Raw genomic sequence first — 26,121 nt, 5'->3', positions numbered from 1 at the left:
TTTTGTTAAGTTTTTGTTGATATTCTAGATTACAATATCACCAAGTTTCTTTTTAGACAACACTAGTTTTTTTTAATACTTTAAAAAATAATTATGATCATCATTGAGAATAAATTTACTTCCCTGAAGTAAGGGGAAGGGCTTAAGAAGCCCTTTTGGTAGAAAGTTCTAGATAGAGGCTTATTACTATTCCAGAAATCATGCTAAATTACTGTACCTAACATATATTTCTACTCTTAGGCACTTAAAGGTGTTCTATCTTTTTCACACCAAACTTATGAACATTAAGGTAAACCCTCTATTTTATTTTATTTATTTAATTTAATTTTTATAAAATATTTTGGGAGACAGAGTCTCACTCCATTGCCTAGGCTGGAGTGCAGTGGCACAACCTTGGCTCACTGTAACCTCTGCCTCTCAGGTTCAAGTGATTCTCCTGCCTCAGCCTACCAAGTAACTGGGACTACAGGCATGCACCACCACACCCAGCTAATGTTTTTGGATTTTTAGTAGAGATGAGGTTTCACCATGTTGGCCAGGCTGGTCTCGAACTCCTGACCTCAGTGATCTGCCTGCCTTGGCCTCCCAAAGTGCTGGGATCCCTCTCTATAATTTTAAATGACGAGATCAGTAGATTTGGGATAGTAACAAAATCTGGCTCATGATACAGAAAAAAGAGAGTTGATATTGAGTAGATAGCTAGTAACATCTGCCACAGTCATATATACTTATTTAGGGAAGTTCTTTTGGCTTCTGTCCAGTGTTATACAGTAATATATTTGTGATCAAAAGGGAGTTTGAATTTATAACTCACAATATGAATCTTACAGATTCAGATATTAAGCCATGTGAGAAGAAAACAAGATTTGAGGGGTTGCCCTATTATTGGCTGAGTGACTTTTGGTTTTTTATATTTACTTTTAAGGGCAGACTGATCAGGTGGACATTGTTCACATCTAGATGGTTATATATTTTTGCCTTCTCAAACTTCTTACAACTGATTATCTCAAAAGGAGAATTTGCTCTTCTAATGTTAGAACTTTTTGACATCTTATGTTTTTTTTTTTTTTCTGGAAAGTGGTGGTGAAGACAATATAAATAGTTGTTGTTATTATGGAGTATTTTAAACATATTTATTGAATGCATTAACCACTTTGAACTTTTGTAATAAAAGAGCAAATTTTCAAGACCGAATTACATATATATATCGTAAAGGTTGGATGAGTGTCCCCACCTTATCTCTTATCTCTCATAATACAGTTTTAAAATTTTTATTTTGATCCAATTTCAAACTTTTAGAAAATTTGCAAGACTTATACAAGGAAATGTACAAAAAATCATACAAACCCTTCATCCAGATTGTTAATTGTTAACATCTTCCTCCTTCCTTTCCCTCTCCCCCAACCTCTCTCACTCATACACATACATTCATTCATTCCTTTTCCTAAACTGTTTGAGAGTAAGTTGCATATATGATGCCTTTAAAACTTGATTTTGCATTTCCTTAGAAAAATCACAGTACAGATATCAAGATTAGGAAATTTATACTGATGCTATGCTATTTTCCAATCTATAGATCTTATTTGGGCTTTTCAGGTTTTCTTAATAATGTACTTTATAGCAAAGAAAATCTTTGATACCTGTTTTCATTTATTTGTTGTCTCTTTAGCCTCCTTTGATTTGGAAATGTGCATTTTGGTCATTTTTGTTTTTTATGACATTGTTGAAGAGTGCATATTATTTTATAGATTTTCCTTTCACTTTGGTTTGTCTTTTATGTCTTTGTGAACTATAATTAAGTGAGAAGTAGCAATATGAGGGCAATATCATGACATTGAACCCAGTAGTACCAATATTTGGCTGTTTTGTCAGTCTGTATCATTTAACATGTTTAACAGAGGATATGGGATTTTATACATTTTTTAAGATAAATTTTATTGTATATATTTAAGGCAGACAACAAGATGATATGAGATTATACATAATAAAATGGTTATTATAGTGAAACAGATGACCATCTCCATCATCTTACATAGTTACTAATTTTTCCCCCTGTGGTAAGAGCAGCTGTAATCTACTCATTTAGCAGACCCCTGAATACATTATTCTATTCTTTTTTTAAATTATTAGTTTTTTGAGACAGGGTCTCACTCTGTTGCCAGGGCTGAAGTTCAGTAGCACAGTCACAGCTCACTACAGCCTCAATCTCCCAGGCTCAAGCAGTCCTACTGCTTCAGCCTCCTAAGTAACTGGGACCACAGGTATACACCACCATACCCAGCTAATTTCTAATATTTTGTTGAGGCAAGGTGCCGCTATGTTGCCCATGCTGCTCTTGAACTTCTGTCTCAAGTGATCATCCCACCTTGTCCTCCCAAGTGTTGGGATGATAGGCATAAGTCACCGCCCAGCCTCACTACACTAAGTACACTATTTGTAACTATGGTCCTCATGTTGTACATTAGATCTTTAGGCTTGTTCATTCTACATATCTGGTACCTTGTATCCTTTCACTTACCTTCACCACACTCCTGGTGGCCACTGTTTTATTCTCTATCTCTGTATATTTGACTTAAAAAAAAATTCACATGTAAGTGAGGTCATGCAATATTTTTCTTTTTCTGTCTGGCTTGTTTCACTTAGTGTTGTAACCGAGCAAGCGCAAAATCACCACTGAGACAAAGACTCGACCAACTTACAGGGTCTTTATTGCCAGCGACCACAGAGGACTCGCGTCTCTCTAACCTGTGGCCCCAAAAGGAGGGTGTCAAGACCTTTTATGCCTGTAAACCACCTCTTGGGTGGGGGTGTGGGTGAGGGGCTTTGGACATTCCGAGAGCCAGGGGACTTTGGACATTCTGATTACTTAAGTGGTTCACAGAAATCAAGATAAGCATTAGTTTACACATTTCTGGGTAGGGTGGAAATTACAGACCTTAGTTACTTATTACAAGTTTTAAAATGGTGCAGGGGCCAAAATGGCATTGGTTTGGACTGCTTGCCTGTCACGTTAGGGTTACAGAGAGCAGTTTCAATGGAAAGCCGAGGTATAGTGGATGTATGCAGTTTATGGGGCATTTACTATGTCACATTAGCATAATGTTCTCCAGATCCATCCATGTTGTGGCAGATTGCAAGATCTCCTCTTTTCTGGCTGAATAATATTTCATTGTATATATATAGCACAGTTTTAAAAATCCATTCATCTGTTGAGGGACACCTGGGTTGTTTACATGTCCTGGCTATTTTGAACAATGCTGCAGAGAACATAGGTGTGCAGATAACTTTACGACTGGGTTATTTCATTTCCTTTGGGTATATACCCAGAAGACAGATTGCTGGGTCATGTGGTATTCTATTTTTAATTCTTTAGGAACCTCTATGCTGTTTTCCTTAGTGGCCATACCAATCTATGTTGCCACCAGCAGTATATGAGAGTTCCCTCTTTTCCACAGTTGAAAAAATATATTTTTCAACTTTCATATTTCAGTACTGTAAACGTGCTTTAATTCATGAATCAGTGGAATAGAGAATGTAGCTAATTAAAGGACAAATGTAGACTTGGAGTAGTAATGAAATAATTCCCATATAAAAAAGTATAATATATACTGTAAGCATTTTAAACAAAACTGAATGTGGTTAATGCATTATTTCTGTTCAGCACATATTTTTATTGAGACTTAAGAAATCTGATGATCTGAGTGTGAGTTTCACCTTCACTACCATCTTGGGTGTATATCTGTTTCATTTTAGTAATGTGGTGGTAGTATGTTAGAGACGTAACAGGCTATAATGAGGACTGATTCTTACACCATAAAAACGTTGAAGTTTATATTCATTCATGACATATTGAGAACTTCTGAAAAGGTATAATGGGTATATGTATAAATTCACAAATACTACTTCTTTTCAGCCTTGTCTTGGTAACTTATGTTGCCCTTTGCTGACAAACTCATGTTGCCTTGTTATCATCTCCAGTTATTAGAGGGAATTTTTTATCTCTTTTCTAGGTGTCCCGTTCCCAAAGAATTTCATGTCTGTGGCAAAAACTATACTCAAACGCCTATTTAGGGTTTATGCTCACATTTATCATCAGCATTTTGACCCTGTGATCCAACTTCAGGAGGAAGCACATCTAAATACATCTTTCAAGCACTTTATTTTTTTTGTCCAGGTAAGTTGGATTAGGAGGCCTTTGGTGCTCATTTATCTTCATAGTTCTAAGGTGAGTACTGCATCCACACTGTCAGGATGGAATTTGCCATATCTCTCTGGTCTGCATCCTCCTCTACGCTTTTCCATGATGACAAGGACTGGCTTTTTGTTTCTAAATTGTATTAGTATCCAAGTTGATGGCATGCAGGTCTGTTGGAGGTTGAGAAGGAGAGATGGTGATGAGCAGAAGCCCAAGTCTTGAATTCGTGTTGTTTTTGTATATCTACAGGCATATATTTATAAATGCCTTTGCCACTTCCCTTGTTCTCTTAAGAAATATGTATCCATTTTCCACTGTATACACTCCTCACACTGAAGGCACATATTTTACCTATATAAACATACTTTAGGAGATTGTACCCTGCCGAAACTGTTGCTGTCAACATTTACTTTACCGTGATATCCCATGTCCAGAACTAAGGAACGAAGAAAATGTTGTCCTAAAGTTTGCATCTGTGTTTGGTTTAGGCATAATGTGATTGCTAAAGTTAATGTTGTGGTGGTTTAAGAGAGTATGTTCTCCCTCCAGAAGGATTAGTTTTACTTGGCTGAGTGATCTTACACTGTATTTCCCAACTCCTAGCAAATAGCAGGGGATCGATTTATAGCATTTATCACATCTCATGCTGTTTGTATCTCAGGACACTGAGCTTCTTAAAGGTAGATCATTAGTTTTATAGTATCACTGTTTGATTAAGCAAGGGCAGCACCTGCCTTGGGCCCCACAATTTAGAGATAACCTGCTCTGGTCCTTCTGTAGCCTGCACCCCTCTCCACAGTGAGGAATCTGTAGGGCCAAGAACATACCTATCTTGATCCTTTCTGGTGCTTGCTTGGGTACCTGAAACCCGGAATTCTCTGTCCACGTGGTCCAAAACGTATTTCCAGGGTCTCTATGCATCTTTTCCTGGGTTCCATTCTTTTGAGAGTAGGTTCCATCTCTGATATGTATACTTTCAGGCCTGAGGGTTGCTGATGGCAGTTGTTTCTGAGGGCATGTGGACATTACCCAAAGTGTCCACACTCATATGTGAGGTCTCTTGAGGTGCAGGATGAATGGGGTTTAAAAGCAGGGAGGTCTGAGGGCCAGGCACCTGCGGCTGGCTCTCCTAATGTCACTACATTCCAGTGCAGAATCCTTAGGAGTCTAGAGAATTTTTTTTTTTTTAGACAGAGCCTCACTTTGTTGCCCAGGCTGGAGTTCGGTGGCACCATGTCAGCTCACTGCAACCTCTTTCTTTTGGGTTCAAGCAATTCTCCTGCCTCAGCCTCCCGAAAAGCTGGGATTACAGGTACCCACCACGCCTCCTAATTTTTGTATTTTTAGTAGAGAGGGGGTTTCACCATGTTGGACACGGTGGTCTCAAACTCCTGACCTCAGGTGATTCACCCGCCTCAGCCTCCCAGAGTGCTGAGATTGCATGTGTGAGCTACCACGCATGGCTGAGTGTGGAGAATTCTAAGTTTGAATCTGTTATCCTGGTCGCTATGAATAGGAGCATAGAACATGTTTTATTTAACAACATACTAGCTTAATACAAAATTTAGTAATTTAGTCATATGATATATATCCATTTGTGTTATTGGCCCAGACTCTACAAACCTTAGGGGTGGTCCTGCTATTAAATACCTGCTAATGCTTCTCTCCAGTATTTAACTGTAGTGCTTGGCACATGATAGATGCTAATAAATGAATTAAATCTGAAGCTAAGAATGCCTTACCATGGCAAAAGATCAGAAGTGCAAACAACCCTCTATTTACTAGCCTTTTAATTTATAGTTCGGGGGAAATCTATTCAGAAGTGAACTTCAGAATGACAGGGGTGGAATTTCTAAAGGAGCACAAATTAAATTCAGGCTTTCTCATTTGTTCTTCACAAGATTTTAATTTATCATTTGTGGACTCAACCATATTCATGTTATTTTCCTACCATATCTTAGAAGATAGCTTGTAGTAGATACATTAGTTTATAACTAGGTTTTTGCTCGTCATAAAATGCTCAAGTTTGCCAGAGATGCTAGTGTGTTTTTTTTTGTGTGTGTGTGTGCACACGCGCGCAAGTCTGCCTCTACTTGGTTGACTGTATTTAAATGTGTGTGTATGTGTGCGCGTGCACATGCACGTGTGCACCTCTACCTGTTTGACTGTATTTAAATGGTATCCAGATCATTCCTTTCAACAGGAAGCAGCAACTCCCATTTATTGTTACTTTGTGCCAGGCATTACATGAAATAGTTAATATCCAGTATCACTTTTAGTTCCCACAATAATTTTATGAGTTAGGGGGATTTATCCTAGTGTCACAGATGTAAAAACATAACATCAGGAGCAGTTAAGTGATTTATTCAAGACACAGACCTAGTGAATAAGGGAAAAAAAATTCTGCTTTTATTTACTTCAAAAGCTAATTTCCAACAAATGTACATGGTAATTTACTTTGGAGTAAGATGCAAATAATGTTTTTGCTATTTATTCTGCCTTTCTTTATCATGCGTAGGAATTCAACCTTATTGATAGAAGAGAACTTGCACCACTCCAAGAACTGATTGAAAAACTCACCTCAAAGGACAGATAAAAGGATGTAGAGCTGTGCAAATTGTTCCTCAAATGAAGCAGTGTGGAGCGTGTTGGGGTTTTTGTTATATTTTGTTTTTATCTGGATTATTTTTGTCCTAGGTTTGGGGGGACTTGTTTGGGTTCCTTTTTCTTTATTCTGATTGTATAAAACCATATTCTATTCCTAGGAGAAGCTAAGAACCATTCTCTATACATTTGATAAGAGTAAATTTATCTTAGTGTTTTTAAACATGGTTTTGGTTATTTGAGGAGTTTTTAAATAATATTGTGTGCTGCAAGAAAGTGCTGATTGATTGAACTGCTGATGGATTGGTTTCTGTGTGGTATAAATTGTGGCCCATTTTTGAAGTCCCCAAAAGACTTATGTTTTAAAGTGCCTTGGCAGGCTCACTTCTGAGGTGCAAAGCATAGATATAGAACTGAACAGGGCTTAAAACAATATTAGGATTACTACCCAGGGCACTTACTGGTGCATGTTGTAAAATATCTGTGATAAAAGCCATAGTTTACCTAAAATGGTGATCTCCAGCCTTTACTGCTTTGAAGAAACAGAATTTGTAAAGGTGTGCATGTAGAACATAAAAAATATTTCTTAATTATTTTTGATATTGATGGTAATATATTATGTTCAACAATGCTTAAAGCTCTACAAGCAGGTCTTTTCCCACCTCTTGATATCTGTGATATTGAAACTTGAGGATATTTAAATGTATTACATTTTGGCTTCTTTCTACATGTTAACTGCACTGTAGTTGTAAAAATTCAGGTTATATATAGGATTGCCATCTTCAGAGGTGATGCTGAACTGTGAGGTTTCCTAGCAATTGCCAAACGAGCCATAAGTCTGCACAATTCCCGTCTGCCTTGAAGAGGAGGGGATAGGAATGTGTATTTTTGGCTGAGGGTATGGAGATGTTACTCTGTATGGGGAGTTAAGTTCTGGAAAGTTTTGTCCGAAAACCTTTGAATAGAGTGGCATGAAGATTTTAATCAATTACTTATAAACAAAGTCTTAGAGACTTCCTTTTAGGAATCAACTTCCATGAGAAGTTAAAAATAAATTATTATTTTAGGTACAGACATTAAACATGGAATTTAAGGACTGTTTGAGGAAATTGATCACTTCTTAGCATTTCCATTCAGTGAATGGAGCTGGTGTTTCCCTGTCATTTTAAGATGATACCGTATCTTCTTTGCTTATTATAGGCCCAGTTTGAAGCATTCTGACTTCTGTTTTTTCCACTGTGAAAGGAAATGTTTTTCTTTGCAGTGATACCAGATAATGAAAAATGCTAATTCAGTAGTTACTAAATTTTATTTGCCATGATCTTCTAGTAAATTATTACCATAAATAACAAGTTCAGAGCTTAGTTTTTAGAATATTTTTTTCCACTTCAGTTTTGTTCTCGAGAAATACCCTTTTCAGAAATCCAGTTTTAGTGTTGTCATTTCCAATAAATCTTCTTTCTTCAGTAGAAATATATACCCTTTCTTTAGTAGAAACATAGACCTTTTTCCTTCTAGGAAGAAATGCTTGCTCTGAAATAGCATAGATTAAAAACACTTAGTAGAGAATCTAAAATTAAATCAGTTTGTTTTGCCGTTAACAAGTAGAGCAGAAAATGTATTGCCATTACAATTATGTTGACTAGGAACTGCCTTTTTCTCTACTTCATTTCTAGCAATTATTCACCAAGTAGTACCAACAGTAGAAATAACAGGAGAGCATGGCAGAGTTAGATATATTAGACATTTATTGGTAAAGCTTATTTATAAGCTGCAGTGAGAGCTAATTTCCTCAAGACAAATCTTTTTGTATTCAGATAGATAATATGAATCATTATGGGTTGATTCAGAAATAAAATTTGTGAGGTGATTTTGAGTATTGTCTATATAGGCAAATGAAGCACAGAATTACTCAGTCTTCCATATTGTATTTGACTTCATATCAGTCTAGCAACAAAGGAGTTGCAGTAGCCAAGTATAGAGAGAGTAGTGAAAAATTAATCTTGCCCTTTCAAGCCTTATACAGCAGTACACTGTAAAAATGGGAAAATATCTCCATAAATTGATTTTAGTAGTAAGACCTACTCTCCTCTATATGTAGAAAGAAGTTTGTTTTCACTGTGCCAGAATCTCAGGTGCCTGCTTCAGAATATTTCTTTAATCACAGTCATTGGGAAATAAAGAGATGTGTATATATGGTAACAAAGCATAGCAGTTCTCTAGGGGAGGGGCCTGGCATTGCACTGGTGTTACATGGCTACAAGTAAAGAAAAATCAGAAAGTGAAAGAACTGATATAATAAAAAGTTGATTTGATTTGGTTGGTTCCCGTGAAAGTTAGTAAGATGCCCTTTCCACCCCTCCCCGAGATGGAGTCTCAGACTGTTGCCCAGGCTGTAGTGCAGTGGCATGATCTCGGCTCACTGCAGTCTCTGCTTCCTGGGTTCAAGCAATTCTTCTGCCTCAGTCTCCCAAGTAGCTGGGACTATGCGCATGCACCACCACGCCCAGCTGATTTTTTTTGCATTTTTAGTAGAGACGGGGTTTCACCATGTTGGCCAGGATGGTCTCGATCTTCTGACCTTTTGATCCACCCGTCTTATCCTCCCAAAGTGTTGGGATTATAGGCATGAGCCACCACGCCTGGCCAATGCCCTTTTAAATGTAAGAATCAATGCTTTGTTCTGCAGCAAAGTTTGCTGATAAATGTCTATTGGATTCTTTTCGGATTTTAATTAATTTGTAAGTAACCAAGATAATTATTTTCCCCCTTGCTCTTTATATTAATACATAACTATAAAGCAAAAGTCAGTTTTCTTATCCTTTGATAAAAGCATCCCATAAAATATAAAGTAGTAAGTTAACATATTATTATTAGTCACAGTGCTTTTTTTTGGTTAAATGTTGATATGAAGCAATGTTTTGGAATGACTTTAAATGATGGAGTAGTGGTGGTAGAGAGAAATTAATCACAAAAAGAGTGAAAATCTTTTAATTAGCAGTAGATGGTGCTGCTGGCTTTCATTTGCAGACTTGATTATTCCCTTTATGGCATTAGACTGCACTAAACAACAAGCATGCGTTAGTTGCTGGTAGAGGTTTTGGAGGTTAATTTACCTTAAGTTGTAAGATTTTAAATTGCTGCCTCTTTCTACCTTCCCAATGTTAGTCATTTGTAAATTCTAAATGGTCACCCTAAAATGTATTAGGTAGGAGCAGATATGTTTTGTGTATAATATATCTCAGATGGAGTTACTACCTGGCTTATCAGGATGGATAAAACACTACAATCTCTTATCAGGAAATAGAGATGATGTGGATATTTATATATTACATATATAATCACCAGACTCCATTTTATGTCTTTTCCTTGCTTATGGGAAAATAGCAAAACAACATTTCATTTATACTTTTGTCTACCCCTCTCTGAGAGAGGTTTTGATAACCACTGAAATGGTAGAATATGTGAGATACAAATATTGAGTTGTAGAACTTTCTTTTTAAAATGAATAAGTCATGCCTTAACATCTAAATGAGAGTTGATCTTCAAAGTGGTTCTTTTGAGAGCACTATTTATTCCAGCTATATTGCAAAAGGCTAATATTTTTTGAACTCTTCTAGAGGATGCCATAAGAATCAGTTTGTGATTATGCAGGAAAATCAATTTCATCATTTTAATTGTACCAAAAACTTTTGGCAGCTTAATATGACTTTTTTCTTTCTTTCTTTTTTGAGACGGAGTCTTACTCTGTTGCCTGAGCTGGAGTGCAGTGGCATGATCTCAGCTTACTGCAACCTCTGTCTCCTGGGTTCCAGCAAAATTCTCCCTCCTGAGACTCCCAGGTAGCTGGCATTATAGGAATGCACCACCATACCCGCCTAATTTTTGTATTTTTAGTAGAGATGGGATTTTACCATGTTGGCCAGGCTGGTCTCAAAATTATGACCTCAAGTGATCTGCCCTCCCCAGCCTCCCAAACTGCAAGGATTACAGGCATGAGCCACTGCGGCCAGACAATATGCTCTATCTTAATCATCAGCTCAACTGTAATTTAAACTTGGCTGTTCTCTGAGAACTCAACCATTAGGGAAGTTCAAAGGAAAGTGCCATAAGTTCTGAATTTGCACAAGAGAATGTTTTAAGCCTTGGTAACATCATTGAATAAAAGAATAGTTTTCTGATGTCACTTTTTTGAAGTGGAAAATATCACTTGAATGTAGAGGTTTTACTTTTTAAAAAAAATCAGTTTAATTACCTTAATTACCTTAGTTAGATATGTTAATAATCGAAAAAACTAAGTCCTTTCTCTAGAACTTTTCTCTTTTTGTTCCTTTTCCTGAAAACTTTCAATTTAATTTTGACTACTGTAGGATAGTATTGATTGAATGGATACTATGGAAAAATGGATCCAATATTTAAGATAGAAGTAGTTTAAGGAAACAACAGCCTTTACTGCCATTTTTTAAAAAATGTTTTCACTCAGATGAACAGTTGGTCTTTAATGAAATACTGGAGATTATTATACAAAGAAATTGGAGTAAGTTTCATACGCTAATTATGGAGTAAATTTCATATGCTGAGTTTTAAGCCTACATATCATAAAATATTTGGAATTATATAACCTTTTCATAGATTTATAATTTTTAATGTCTTTTTAAAAGATGTGGAACCAAAAGCATATTTATAATTTGGAAATGTGACTGCATACCAAACCTTATTTTGAAATTTATCTGAGGTATTGAAAAATATGCCAATTCTTAAAAACACAGATTTATCGTTTAAGCTTATTCTGCAATTTATCTGGGATTTTAAAGAATATATACCAGTTCTTAGAAACACAGATTTATACTTTAAGGACTACTCTTAAGTAATTTAAATATCAGAGTTTTATTGTAATATTAAAATTTACCATAGACGTCACTGTTGTTCAGCTATCAGCTTAATTGTGTATGATATGATAAATGTTTAGCACTAAAGCTATCTTAAGATTTAATGGAAAAGTTTAATTTCAAGATGTAACAAAAATTCTGACCGCAGATGATTTTGAATTTTTAAGGCTTTCCTAATAAGCTAATCACAGAGAATAATTCATTTTGAAGGTATAAAACTACATTCTATGTCTGTCACTTGTAGCTGAACTGATTCACATTTTGACAAAACAGAGAAAATACAAATTAGAATGTTGAGTACCAGCAGTTTTGCAAATGTAGTACAACTTTCTTTTTCTGCATATAGAACTAAATAATTGGAAACTTTGGGCTACCGTTTTCCAAGGTAGATACTAAAATCACTGGCTCTTTCCAGCAGTATGTTTTTCACTGTGAGTGTACACACACACACACACACACACACACACACACACACACAGGAAAATAATTAGGCTGATTTTTCAGATCTTCATTGTTAGAGATTCTGAAGTATTTACTGTCAGTTCATAGGTTTCAGTTTGTTTAGGTTGACAGCTTTCTTTAAATTATTTCACTGAAGCTGAGATTATTAGTGATACAAAGTTAAAATTTCAGTATTTAATTTCTCCTTCACATATTATTAATATTAAATTGTTTTTTATTTTGTAAATTAATGTTCTCATCTGAATTAATATTAAATTTGTATAGATGGGTGTTTCTTACAGTTTTATATGTTTTAATTTTTATTTTTCTGAAATAATTGTGCAGATTGTAAAAAAGATTAGTGCATTTTCATTTTAAGGATGCTTTGCTCCTTAAATTGTTTGGCAGAAATGACTGGTTTTAGGGAAAACAGCTTTTTTTACAGCCACTAACTTGTATTTGTTATTATTGTACATGCATAACCAGAGTGGTACAATCTTGTAAGGAACACTTACTTGATGTTTTATTTGAACTTTTCCTATAAATTTAAGTTACTACAATTACCATTAGGAACAGTGTCATGAAATCTTGGTTGAAAGAGAATACAATATATGTGAGAACACTTAAAGTTCAAATAGAAATCATTTCTGAAAGCAGAAGCAGAGGAATATTGTCGTTGCCAAGTAATGGAAGAATAAGGGCAGCATTTACACTGTGCAAGTATTGAGGAGAGTGCATAAAGACAGGGATCTACTCTCATGGAGATAAGACAGTTTCTTACAATCAAGTAGCTAGAGGGGGAAAAAAGATATGAAATTCAACATAGGCATTATAAACTATGCCAGATTATGCAAATTGTAGTTGTTATTGATCAAAGTTTAATTGCTTCGTCATTTTGGTTAAAAAGGGATACTGAATGTCAAAAAATCTGTAATATGTTTTATTTGAGAGATGTAAATAATGTATACAGACTTGTATGTGATAGGATGGGAAATATTTAAATTCTAGGTGTTTTTTTTTTTAAGGAAGAAACTCAATGTTTATAAGAAAAAAACTGAATAAATAGTTATGTTTGGCCACGAATCCTGACTTTGCATTACTGTTTATTTTTGCTATTGGCATTCCCACACTAAACACATTCCAAGGGAAATATTGATGTTAGATGGAATATGTTGAACATTGAAATGTTGTTAGGCATTATTTTCTGTAATGTTCACAACAACCTTGGAAATTAGTATCTCAGTCAATATCCTAGAAAACTAAAGCTCAGAAATTGTACAAGTCACTGATTTGGATTAGGGTTTTAAAATCCTCCCATGCCTGAACTTGAAGCCAGTGTTTTTGTTTTTCTTTTTTCACTTTTTTGGTTATTCTTCAGTGTGCAGGTGTATTTTTTTTTAATATATACTATTAGAGTGAGAGCAGCTAAACAATCATTTGTTGACCTTTTCATTAAGCTATTATCTAATATTTTGTCTTCATTGTAGATCATTAAGGAATAGTAATAAACAATATTGGAGAATCATCTACCAAGTTCCAAAAGGAAATGTGTATTTTGTTATATATTTTTTTATTTTTGACATTTTGAGATGGAGTCTTGCTCTGTTGCCCAGGCTGGGGTGCAATGGCATGATCTTGGCTCACTATAACCTCTGCCTCCTGGGTTCAAGTGATTCTCCTGCCTCAGCCTCCCGAGTAGCTGGGATTACAGGTATGTCCCACCACGCTCAGCTAATTTTTTGTATTTTTAGTAGAGATGGGATTTCTCTGTGTTGGCCAGGCTGCTCTCAAACTCCTGACCTCAGGTTATCCACCTCCTTCTGTCTCCCAAAGTGCAGGGATTATAGGTGTGAGCCACCACACCAAGCCAAAATGTGTATTTTAGCAGTCTTCTCAGAGTATGAGAAGTATTTATGTTAGAGGCATTTGTGTTTGAACGTCAGGTTAAGAATATTTAATGGTATTAGCCACAGTTGCTTAGTCACTAAGGGTATTTGGAAGAAAGACTAGTTGAACTGCTAATCAATGCTGATGTGGACTGTTTCTGCATGCTTTAAAAACACCCTGTTACTCATTTATTGTGTGTAAAGAAATATACACATGCTCATATATTGTAAAATTAACTACATTTTGATAATTAGGTTCTTTTACCTCTGTCGTACTAAATGTAAGTTGTTAATCCCTCATATAACAGCTGCAGTGGTGCATTTTGCAACAGAGATTCTAATTAATTATTCCTCTAAGGTTTAAACAATCATATTTCGAAGTTTTACTAAAAAATTGTACATGCTCCTGTTTTACACATGATGAATACAGTATCACATTTTCTTGATGACTCTGGTTCACTTTACAAGCATGTAGCAAAACAGCTTTCTTTGCTAAGCTATATACAATCAGTGACTCCTATGCTCTTCTAGTACGTTATTTTGCTTTCAGATTTGCAGGCAGTACCCAGACTCCTACTCTTGTATTTCATTTATGATGGCTTCTGTACCCCGTTTTCTAGGCACTAATGAAAATTACAAGGGGAAATTTATAACAAAGGTAAGTTGCTAAACATTTTACATAGGTAGTTGAGTTGGTGTAGACAAACTCATGGGCTGTGTAACCACTATTTAACTATGTTCGGGGCCTCTTATCTTCTATGCTTTTTACTATTTTCTAAGTTGATTTAGTTTTCCTAATAAACCTGTATGTTGTCAGGCAATTCACCTGCCATAGCCTCCCAAAGTGCTGGGATAACTAGAATTCCCACAGGAGAAAAAGAATTCCCAAATTGAAGGAATAGTAAAATTTCTGGCAAGAAAGGGTTAAGATGGCAGCATGCTCATGACTGGCTGGGTGCTCTGTATTCTCTCTTATGTGCAGTTCCAAAATCTGAAAAGCTCAGAAAACCAATTTTTTTTTTTAAAAGGAGTTTCACTCTGCCACCCAGGCTGGAATACAGTTGAGTGATATTGGCTTACTGCAACCTCTGCCTCCCGTGTTCAAGTGATTCTCCTGCCTCAGTCTCCCACGTATTTGGAACTATAGGCACATGCCACCATGCCCGGCTAATTTTTGTATCTTTAGGAGAGACAGGGTTTCACCATGTTGGGCAGGCTGGTCTCGAACTCCTGACCTCAGATAATCCACCCGCCGTGGCCTCCCACAGTGTTGATTATAGGCGTGAACCACTGCACCTGGCCCCAAAAGTAGTTTTTTGAATTCAGTGCAAACTTAATCTGACTGGAGGTGAATAGTCTTTATCCCACTTCACGTTAACAGTCTTTATATTTCACTGCAAAATATTAGTGCATTTAACACCTTTGCAGAGGGAGTGGGGGTGCTTAATATATACAGTATATGCACTGTATTTCTTTTTTAAAGTTTGGATTCTAAATTTTATTTTTGAGACAGTCTTGCTGTATCACTCAGGCTGGTGTGCAGTGGTGTGATCATTGCTCACTAAAGCTAAAACTTTCCAGGCCCAAGCCATCCTCCTACCTCAGCCTTCTGAGTAGCTAGGACCCCAGTTGTGTACCACCACAACCAGCTAATTTTTATATTTTTTGTATTAGTTTCGCCATGTTTCCCTGGTTGGTCTTGAATTCCGGAGCTCAAGCAATCCACCCATTGTAGCCTCCCAAAGAACTGGGATTACAGGCATGAGCCACTGTGCCCAGTTTCAAAGTTTTGAATTTCTTTTCTAAAAATTTTGAATTCTGAAACATCTGGCTGCCAGGGTTTTAGATAAGAGATTGTGGACCAAAAATCAAGATGTTTTGAAAAGTGCTTTTCTCTGGTCTCTCCTTGTGTTACACATAGGTCATATAGGAAAATGGGAAATTATGCTGGACTTAATGCCAAAAAAGCTAGATTCTTTGCTTCCCCCATTAACTTCGTTGTTATTTGAGACAGGGTCTCACTGGAGTACAGTGGCATAATCTTAGCTCACTGTAGCCTCAACTCCTAGACTTTGGTATTTTCCCGCCTCAGCCTCCCAAATAGCTGAGACTACAGGTGCCTGGCTAATTTTTCTATTTTTTTTGTAGAGACAGAGTTTTGCTATGTTGCCCAGGCTAGTCTCAAACTCCTGGGCTCAAGCATTCCACCTGCTTCAGCCTCCCACATTTGTATTTTCTATTCTTCTTCTTCTTTTTTTTTTTTTTTTTTGTGTGTGTGTGAGATGGAGTCTCGTTCTGTTGCCAGGCTGGAGTGCAGTGGTGGGAATCTTGGTTCACTGCAACTTCTGCCTCCCGGTTCCCAGTGATTCTCCTGCCTCAGCCTCTTGAGTAGCTGGGACTATAGGAACATGCCACCATGCCTGGCTAATTTTTGTATTTTTAGTAGAGACTGGGTTTCACTGGCTAATTTTTGTATTTTTAGTAGATATGTGGTTTCAACATGTTGGCCAGGATGGTCTTGATATCTTGACCTTGTGATCCGCCCACCTCAGCCTCCCAAAGTGCTGGGATTACAGGCGTGAGCCACTGCACCTGGCCCCACATTTGTATTTTCAAAGTATACTTTTGGCTTAGATGAACTCAAGTTCTCAAAGCCAGAAGAAACTGGCAGAGCTGGTGTTTGAAATCTTTAATTTTTTCAGTGCTTAAACTCTTCATCATTATAAGATACCACTTCTTGTGTGGGTCTTTTTATGGAAACCACACTTGGAGATTTCTACTCCTCAACCCCAAGCCTCTTTATGACATCTGTGGGAAACATGCTCAGTGCTGCAAAGAAAAATCACCGAGACAAAGGATCTCTCAGCGAGGCAATTTTACTTTCTGCAGAAAGGGTGCCCCTGTTAGCCATCTTGCCAGAAGAGTACAACTCACAAAGGAAAAGCAGACATATTTATCCCTTACACATTTGGAGTCATCTGATCTCTGTTGGTTGGAGCCAGACTTAACAATCTAAAACTGAACCCAACAGGCTAATAACTTAAAACTTTCTTGAAGAGGTAAAGACAATGAAGAACAAAAGTAAAAGAGGAAGTCCAAATAAGAAAGGGGCATAGGCTGTGAGCTGGGACATGCCTGTGAGCATGCCCAGCACAGATATCTTGGTTAAAGTACAAGGACATAGAATGTACTATGTGCCTATAAACATGTCTAACAACTACATAAGATAGAGTTTAACAAAGAATTGTTACTAAAAAGCAAGAAGGCTTTGAAGAAAGTCTTTAAAACAAACTATTATTTCTAACACTTATGATTTATTCTTTAACAAGAAAGAAAACTTTGAAGAGGAACTTTTCTACTTCCCACAACGTCCATGCAGGACTTCAGCTCTGCTTTCCTGTTGAAGGTCTCTGAGACTTGCCTTGCCTTCCTCCTTTTGGTAGCTGCCAGTACTCTTACCATTTCATGAGTTTTCTCCCAAGCTTGGCTGTGGAATGTGATATGTAGTAGCTTCACCAGCACCTTTCTCCCAGCTTCCTTGCTATACCTGATGACAACTATTCAGGCGTTTTCCATTACTAGGATCTTGCTGTTAATCACTATGGGAGTAAGTAAAAGTAATATATACAAAATAAATGCATAACAGAATAATACAGGGCCATTACAAATAATGATTCTTGCTGTTTCATCCTGGAAAATGTGATCCTCAAGGAGTCACATTTTAATTTCTGCTTTTTATTTCTGAGAATGGAGTCACCATTTTCCCCTTCTGGCTACACATTTAGATGAATTTCAGATCTGATGATAGTTGCAATGTAGAAAAGAATAGCAAGGCCTTTGCTTTCTGTAGACAGTTTGGACAAGATAACTTCCAGAATGGGTAATGTCCCGTTTATTAGTGCTACTGGATGGGAAGTCTCAACTCTTGAGTTGTCTGGGTTCTTGGCGTGTTGAACAAAGAATTGAACAAAATGTAGAAACAAAGCAACAAAAGAAGGAAGCAATGAAAGACAAAGCAACAAAAGAACGGAGTAACAAAATCACAAATTTATTGAAGCAAGCAAGTGCCTCAAGAGTCCCTCCCAATTGCAACGTTCTTAAGGGTTACTAGGCTAAAATAATTTGGTAAACCTCTAGGTGCCCTTTACAGTCCTTTAATTGGTTACACCCTATGAAGGATTGGCCTGCGACCAATCAGAGGCTGAAATGGACATGGCCACGGCCAATCAGAGGTTGATGTTGAAACTTCTGTCTTACAAAATCACAGGAGTGAAGGTGTGGCCTGTATGCTGCCTAGTCTTGCCTAGAACTGGCTGCATCTGCTGTTCTTTTGCTTATGCCTTAACTCTTGGTTACCCTAATTCCCTATTCTCCTGCCTCATTAGGGGTCTTTACCCTTACTAAAAATGCACTCATCTAGCTGGGACAAATCAATCCTACACTGCATTTGTCCCAGCTACATGAGTCTTCTGGCAGAGTACATGGCACAGAAGTAAGCATTCAAAAATTAGGCATACAGTTTATTTTGTTACCTATGTGCCAGGTGTTGGGCAGGCTAAGTCAATTAACAGCTGAACAGAAACCTACCAACACAACGTGCTAACTTCTACACAGCATGGTCGTGCATCCAAATCAAATGGAAAGGGGTATGGGAGATCTGCTAAGGGTTCCTGTGGGAGGCATCTGACTACCTAAATTCCCATCCCAGTTTCACTTACTGACACTTGGAACAAGCAGCCTCTCAGTGCCTGTATTCCCACTGTAGGTAAATGGGCTAATGACGGTATCTCTGGCACTAGACGTAATTAATGAAAAGCGCATAGAAGAGAGCCTGGCTCACAGTAAGTGGATAGTGCGTTTCCCGAGGGCAGCACTTCACCTGATGGTCGTCTTCTAGGCGGAGAAGCCAGGGTAAATCCATTTGATTTCCCTATCACACAGTGCCTTTCCCATGATGAGTTCAAAGCTTTAAGTTCATCCAGTTCTGTCCAGACGCGATGTTCACCTCCAACAGGCCCACTGGAGACGCGAGTTTTCCAAAGCCTGGCACGGCCCACTGCACGTCACGCCCTCAGACCTCTGGCGTCCACCCTTCCTCCCTACCCAACTCCGGAACCTCTTCCGCGCCCCGCGCGGGTGCCAGGCGGCAGCGGTAGAGTCGCACCGCCTCACGCGCAGCCCCGCCTCGGTCTCCACGTGACCTGGCCCGCGGAGCGCGCACACGGGGGCCCGCGCTGGAGGCGGGCGAGGGCCGACCGGCCAACAAGGGGTCTCTGGCTTGGGAAGGGCGGGGCCACGCCACAGGTCCGCCCCCATCATCAGCTGCCTCCGCGCGCCAAAATCAAACCTCCACACCCGCCAGCGGGCCGACGAGCTCACTAGAGGACCGGGCAGGTCAAGATCTGTCTCCGCGGCGCCGCGAGCTCCAGCACGCGCATCTGTGGCTGCCTCCCTGGTCTCTCTGCATGACGCGCTCCAGGCCGACACAAGACTAGGAATGGCCACCCCGCCCAAGAGAAGCTGCCCATCTGTCTCAGCCAGCTCTGAGGGGACCCGCATCAAGAAAATCTCCATCGAAGGGAACATCGGTAAGGAGCTTCCGGAAATGTGAGACCTAAGGCCCCAGCTTCCCTTCCCTTCTCTGCAGCTCCTGGGTGAGGGCTTTCCCTTCAGCCTGGCCTTGTGGACGCGTCCTCGGCTTCCTTTCCCACCCACAGCATCCTCCCTTTGCCTCCTGCGCCGCGGGGTGACTGCGGTCACAGGGTTCAGACTGGGTGCCAGGCCTGCAGTCTGTGAGGCGCGCTTTGAGCTTCTGCGCCCTCTTTGTTGGGAACTCGCAAAGGGAAGCGGGGAAAGGGTATCAGATATCTGGAGGCGTAACTTACATTAAATTCACCATTTTTAGGTGTGCTCTTCTGTGAGGTTTGACAAACATTATGCCTTTAACCAGCACCACGATAGAGATACAGAACATTTCCATCACCTCAAAAAGTACCTGCTTGCTCCTTTGTAGTCAGCCCTCTACCCCCTTCCTATTCCCTGGCAACCACTGATTTGCTTTCTATCCCTGCAAGTGTTGCCTTTTCCAGAATGCCATCTAAATGGAATCATAGACTATATCGCCTTTTGTGTCTGGCGTCTTTCATTTAGTATAATGCTTTGGAAGTTCTGTGGTTTCTTTTTATTGCTGAGTAGTATTCCATTGCATGGATGTACGATTGTTTATCCATTTTCTGGTTGTGGACCTCTGGGTTGTTTACAGTTTTTCAGCTGTATTATTAACGAAACATATAAACATTCGAGTACAAGGAAAGAGGCCTTTAATGATCTTAATAGCATGGAATTCCTCACCCCTTACTCCACATCCAAGTAAACACTGGATTATGATTCAAAGACCACTAATGTTCCTGTTAACTCAGATGGGGGGCAGATTAGGCCATGCCTGCCATTTTGCAAGATGCACAGCAACTTTCAATTCTTTTGTGTTTCCAACCACAGGAAACCTACTCCTGAAGCTTCCTGTTTTGATAGATTAAAAAAAAATTGTTTAGCTCCAGGTTGGGTGTTGGTCACTCATGCATACAGCAAATGTTTTAAAATTCTTACCACATTCAAAGCAGTGTACTTTCTTGAGAAAGGCAAGGGAAGCAGATGCTTTAAGCGTTCAAATAAATAGAAAAAAATGCATTCTCAAAGAAGACTTTCTTATTTCATTGCTCCAGAATTAAGGCACCAGTAGAAAGACCATATAATATACTTAGCAATGTAAGTTATTTGAGGGTGCATGTTTACTAGTATGGAATCCTTCACAGCTGCTTACCGGAGAAAGAAGAACATATATAAAGACAGGAGAAAGTAGCTGAACAAAGCCATCTGAAAGGTAAACTTGAGATGGGGCATGGTGACTCATACTTGTAATCCCAGGATTTTGGGAGGCTTAGGCAAGAGGATGGCTTGAGTCCTAGAGCTTGAGACAAGTCTGGGCAATGTAGTGAGCCCTCATTAAAAAAAAATTAAAAAGTTCCTTCATGTGTTGGTATGTGCCTGTGATCCCAGCTACTGGAGAGCCTGAGGTAGGAGGATTGCTTGAGCCCAGAGGTCAAGGCCACAGTGAGCCATGATCACAATACTGCACTCCAGCCTGGGTGACAGAGCAGGACTGTGTTAAAAACACAAAAACAAAAAAGGAAATTTGAATGAATAACTCCTCAGAGCAATACCACAGTACATTCATCCTCTTTCCCTCTCTCAAATCCAGTTAGATAACATCATATTTAGGAATCTGCTTTCCCCAAAGCATCTTTAATCTTCTCAGCACCTGAAATAATTTTCTAATATATCATCCCATCTCCAGTTTCTCTTAACTACTTCTGGAGCAATCTTCTTGTATGCAGATGTTTTTGTGTTATCCCCTGCTTAAACTTGTTCACTGATTTCCCCATTACCTACATTGAAAGGAATTGCAAACTGATAGCCTGCAGTTGCACAATATTGGCCTGCACAGGTTGAAAAAAAATTTAGTGCCCCGTGGCTCAGGTTTATAATTCCAGTGCTTTGGGAGGCTGAGGTGGGAGGATTGCTTGGGGCCAGGAGTTTGAGACCAGCATGGCAACATAGTGAGAACTGTTCTCTAAGAAAAATAAAAATAAAAAATCACGCATGTAATTCCAGCTACTCAGGAGGTTGATGCTAATGTGGGAGGATTGCTTGAGTCTGGGATGGAGAAGTTGCAGTGAGCCGAGATGGCACCACTGCACTCCAGCCTGGTGATAGAAAAAAAGGCCAGATGTGGTAGCATTCACCTTTAGTCCTAGCTACTCAGGAGGCCGAAGTGGGGGATCTCTTGAGACCTATAATTTGAGGCTGTCATGAGCTGTGGTTGTGCCACTGCACTACAGCCTGGGCTACAGAGTGTTTTCTTTAGACACAGAGTGTTTTGTTCATGTCCCCTTCACCTTATTTGCCAGATCTAAATAAGCTATAAATATACAAATTATTAATTTGCGCTATCTGTTTTTCTTCTCGCCCTCTGGGGCTTGATCTGTTTCAGCATCACATGGACAACGAATTAAATTCGTTGCTAACTTGAAAACTTTTTGAGATTTCCCATAAACATCTAGATTCTTGGCTTCTTTTGAAAAATCTGAAAATCTGTTAACACTGGGCCTGCATTTCTGTATGACAACATTGGTGTTTAGATGGAGCATGTTCCTTGCCATTTTTCATCTCCCTGACACTGAGACTTTGTTAGTTGCTGTTTATTATTGGTCTTGCACTTTTGTTCATGTCCCCTTCACCTTATTTGCCAGATCTAAATAAGCTATAAATGTTTATATGATTATAAAGCTGTGTGTACATAGGCATCACAAACATGAAAGCAGCATGGATACAACCCAATGGTGCTAAAAGGAGAAACAGTGTGAACGAAGCATGATTTTGGTAACCACAATAGTTGTTGATCCAAGGACAGTGATGGTCCATCTTCACCACACATCTGTCACTTTCTGCAGTGATGTGAATGTAGTGCCTTGTATGCTTGGCAGACTTTACAATACTGGAGATACATGGTATCCTGAGAAATTTCCAGTTTCCACTCCAGAGGGATGAAGCCCAGACCGACATACATGGCATTGAAATAATTATAAAGAATCATGACAGTCCAATTTATCAACATGATGAAGTTCAGACTTCCTCCAGTTGTATGTAGGGGCCAATACCACAACACAGAGTCAATCGTGGCCATTGTACAACATATTGCTATAACATCAAGGGCTATGATGGGCCCCCAGAGACACAGTCTCTTTAATTCTTGGAGATTTTCAAATTTGATAACTGAACAGAATGTACCCATTTTGGCGAGGAAGAATGCCTTCCTACTTTTAAATAATTACAGATTTCCTTTTTCTGTGCACACATTTCCATGTGCCATAAGTCCATGTGTGTTCTTTATCTGTCATGCCTTCAAGCTGTTAACTCTTAAGGCAGACTACGCCATTTTCATTGTCAGGCACCCAAAGCTCTTTATCTTAACTAGGAGAATCCCAGTATCTTGGTCTGAAACCCAACCTCAGCCACACTGACAGTTCGCTCCTCAGCCATTGTGTATCTGGGGGGGCCTGGGCTTACCTGGAACAGATATTTTCCTCCTTGGATGACTTGATCATGGGTACTTCAGTCCAGGACAAGCAGACAGCAAACCCTGGCCACGAGAGGCTGGAGTGTGGGACCTGCTACGACCCGTGTGCGATCCGTGTTCCTCTCTGCCAAGCGCCCTTGCCGCGACTCTGCCGCTCGGGCCCCCTGCGCAGTCTCCGTTTCTAATTAGCTTATTTTCTAGCTCCCACTTTTCCCCAAAAAGTTAAGGAACTAGATGCTAGTCTAATTGGGAACTCCAGCTATTACTACTCTGCTTGAACTAAATGTAACCGTTATTACTCTTAGACTTTTAAAGTATGACCTCAGAACTTTTTCTTCTTGTAAGCAGTCTCAGAAGAAAGTTGAATGCTCTAGCCCTAAGTGCTTTCAGACTCGAGTGGATGCCTAATTTTTAAATGTGTTCCTTGGGTGTTCTTTCTGAACATCATGTTCCCTTTCCCTCTTCCATCTAGTTCAGTGAATGTGAACTATATGCTTCCACTTCCACTTAACATTCTTCTAAGTGTCTTAAAGTCCCTAAGCTTACACTCTCCATGCTAAATTTTGGTGGTCAGTGTTTTTCCCATGACTAAATCTAATAGTCATCCAGATTATCCTTAAAAGTTTTTCTCCTCTATTCTGGAGACAATTGACTGTGTTTTTCTTCTAAACTGTCTCCCTGTGTCACTTTTTTATTTACTGCCTCCCTCCCTTTTTTTTCTCTGTATGTGATTCTTTAAGATTCTTCTAGTTTTTTCTTCTTTTCTATTGCCCTATCTAATGTCCTAGATTTAAATATAGTTCTGCAAGTCAAAGGTAAGTTCTTTTTACTCTCTATAGATCTAACTTATAAGGAAGAGGAAGCTTTGCTTGTAAGTATATTGAAGTTATTTGTATGTTCATCTGTGTGTGTGTGTGTGTGTGTGTGTGCGTGCACACAGAGAGCGAAAGATAGAAAACATTTTGCTAACCAGAGATGTCTAATGTAACTACATTTGGTGACTTCAGATATACAGGGTGTGGTGCCCATTAGGAGTATTGCTTCTAGATCAAGACTGTCCCTACTATTAAATATAATGTATTATTAAAGTGAACATAATAACAAACAAATGTGCTTAATGAAATTGGTCAGGGAGCCTTTTCATTTTCATTTAAAGAAATATAAAGTTTAGAAAATGGAACGTTTTGGGTTTTTTGTGTTGCTTGCTATTGTAAATCTTGCAAAAGCTGATGATTATTTGACGTCTTTTTTTCCTGACAACTTTTCTTCCTCATTTTATCTCTCTTACAACAGCTGCAGGGAAGTCAACATTTGTAAATATCCTGAAAAAAGTGTGTGAAGATTGGGAAGTGGTTCCTGAACCTGTTGCTAGATGGTGCAATGTCCATAGTACTCAAGATGAATTTGAGGTATGAAAATAAAATTTAGGTAGATAAAATCCTTTTGGTTTAGAGGAGCAGTAGTACTTAATCTCTTGGCTTTTTTTTCCTTCTTTTTCAATAAAACTTTCAAATCTAGCTTTAGGTCTATATCTTCATTTAGGCGGTAGTTACATGGATGAATATACAGTTCGCTCTCCATATCTGTGGGTTTTGGATCTGGGGATTCAGCCAACCATGAATAGAAAATATTTAGAAAAAAATAACCAACAATACAAAAATAAAAAATAATACAGGTTACTGTTTATATAGCATTTACATTTAATTAAGTATTATAAGCAATCTAGAGATGATTTATACTATTGGGGAGGATTGTGCATAGGTTATATGCAGTTACTACACCATTTTACATAAAGGACTTGAGCATCTGTGGATGTCGGTATCTGTGTGGATCCTGGAATCAATTCTTGAGGATACTGAGGGGAGCTGTATGTATAAACATTCATTGAGGCTGAGGGTGGTGGCTCACACTTATAATCCCAGCACTTTGGGAGGCTGAGGCAGGCAGATTACTCAAGGTCAGGAGTTCAAGACCAGCCTTGCCAACATTGTGAAACCCCATTTCTAATAAAAATACAAAAATTAGCTGGACATGGTGGTGGGCACCTGAATCCCACCTACTTGTAACACTGACATAGGAAAATTGCTTGAACCCAGGCGGTGGAGGTTGCAGTGAGCTGAGATGGTGCCACTGTGCTCCCAGCCTGGGTGGTAGAATGAGACTGTCTCAAAAGAAAAAATGAAAGAAAACAAAATTTATTGAACTAGCATTCAAGATTTAGGCACTTTAAGTAAAGTCTAATTTTTTTTTCATAAAAATTTCTTTTTTAAAATTATACTTTAAATTTTGGGATACATATGCAGCACATGCAGGTTTGTTACAGAGGTATACATGTGCCATGGTGGTTTGTTCACCCATCAACCCATCAGCTACATTAGGTATTCCTGTATTCCTCCTAATGCTATCCCTCCCCTTGCTTCCCACCCCTGGATGGGCCCTAGTATGTGATGTTTCCCTACTTGTGCCCATATGTGCTCATTGCTCAACTCCCACTTATGAGTGAGGTCATGCAGTGTTTGGTTTTCTGTTCCTATGTTAGTTTGGTGAGAATGATGGTTTCCAGCTTCACACATGTCCCTGCAAAGGACATGAACTCACTTTTTATAGCTGCATAGTATTTAATGGTGTATATTTGTCACATTTTCTTTATCCAGTCTATCTTTAGTGGGCATTTGGGTTGGTTCCAGCTCTTTGCTATTGTGAGCAGTGCTGCAATAAACATGTGTGCATGTGTCTTTATAGTAGAATGATTTATAATCCTTTGGGTAGATACCTGATAATGGGATTGCTGGGTCAAATGGTATTTCTAGTTTTAGATCCTTGAGAAATCACCACACTGTCTTTCTAATGGTTGAATTAATTTACACTCCCACGAACAGTGTAAAAGCTCTCCTATTTCCCCACATCCTCTCCAGCACCTGTTGTTTCCTGACTTTTTATTGATCACCATTCTAACTAGCATGAGATGAT

At 38.7% G+C, this 26,121-nt stretch overlaps 2 protein-coding genes across 8 annotated transcripts in view; both read left to right on the top strand.

Moving 5' to 3' along the window:
• The window catches only part of MOB1B (MOB kinase activator 1B), a 152,681-nt gene extending 139,469 nt beyond the window's left edge, over positions 1 to 13,212 (top strand). For all 7 annotated transcript variants that reach the window (XM_035293587.3, XM_078367133.1, XM_035293586.3 and 4 more), the window contains 2 exons: positions 4,011 to 4,174; positions 6,714 to 13,212. In XM_035293587.3, the coding sequence (XP_035149478.1) occupies positions 4,011 to 4,174; positions 6,714 to 6,791 (242 nt within the window). In that variant the 3' untranslated portion in view covers positions 6,792 to 13,212. The remainder of the gene's footprint in view (positions 1 to 4,010; positions 4,175 to 6,713) is intronic.
• Positions 13,213 to 19,238: 6,026 nt separating this feature from the next.
• Positions 19,239 to 26,121, top strand: part of DCK (deoxycytidine kinase) — a 30,798-nt gene continuing 23,915 nt past the window's right edge. Inside the window, exons 1-2 of the mRNA XM_008993200.5 lie at positions 19,239 to 19,603; positions 24,445 to 24,560. Coding sequence (XP_008991448.1) covers positions 19,513 to 19,603; positions 24,445 to 24,560 — 207 coding nt within the window. The 5' untranslated portion in view covers positions 19,239 to 19,512. The remainder of the gene's footprint in view (positions 19,604 to 24,444; positions 24,561 to 26,121) is intronic.

The sequence above is a fragment of the Callithrix jacchus genome, chromosome 3 (genome assembly GCF_049354715.1).
Source record: "Callithrix jacchus isolate 240 chromosome 3, calJac240_pri, whole genome shotgun sequence".
In the NCBI taxonomy this organism is placed as follows: Eukaryota; Metazoa; Chordata; class Mammalia; order Primates; family Cebidae; genus Callithrix; species Callithrix jacchus.
The sequence above is the reverse complement of the archived record's forward strand: the minus strand, read 5'-3'. Positions and strand labels throughout refer to the sequence as shown.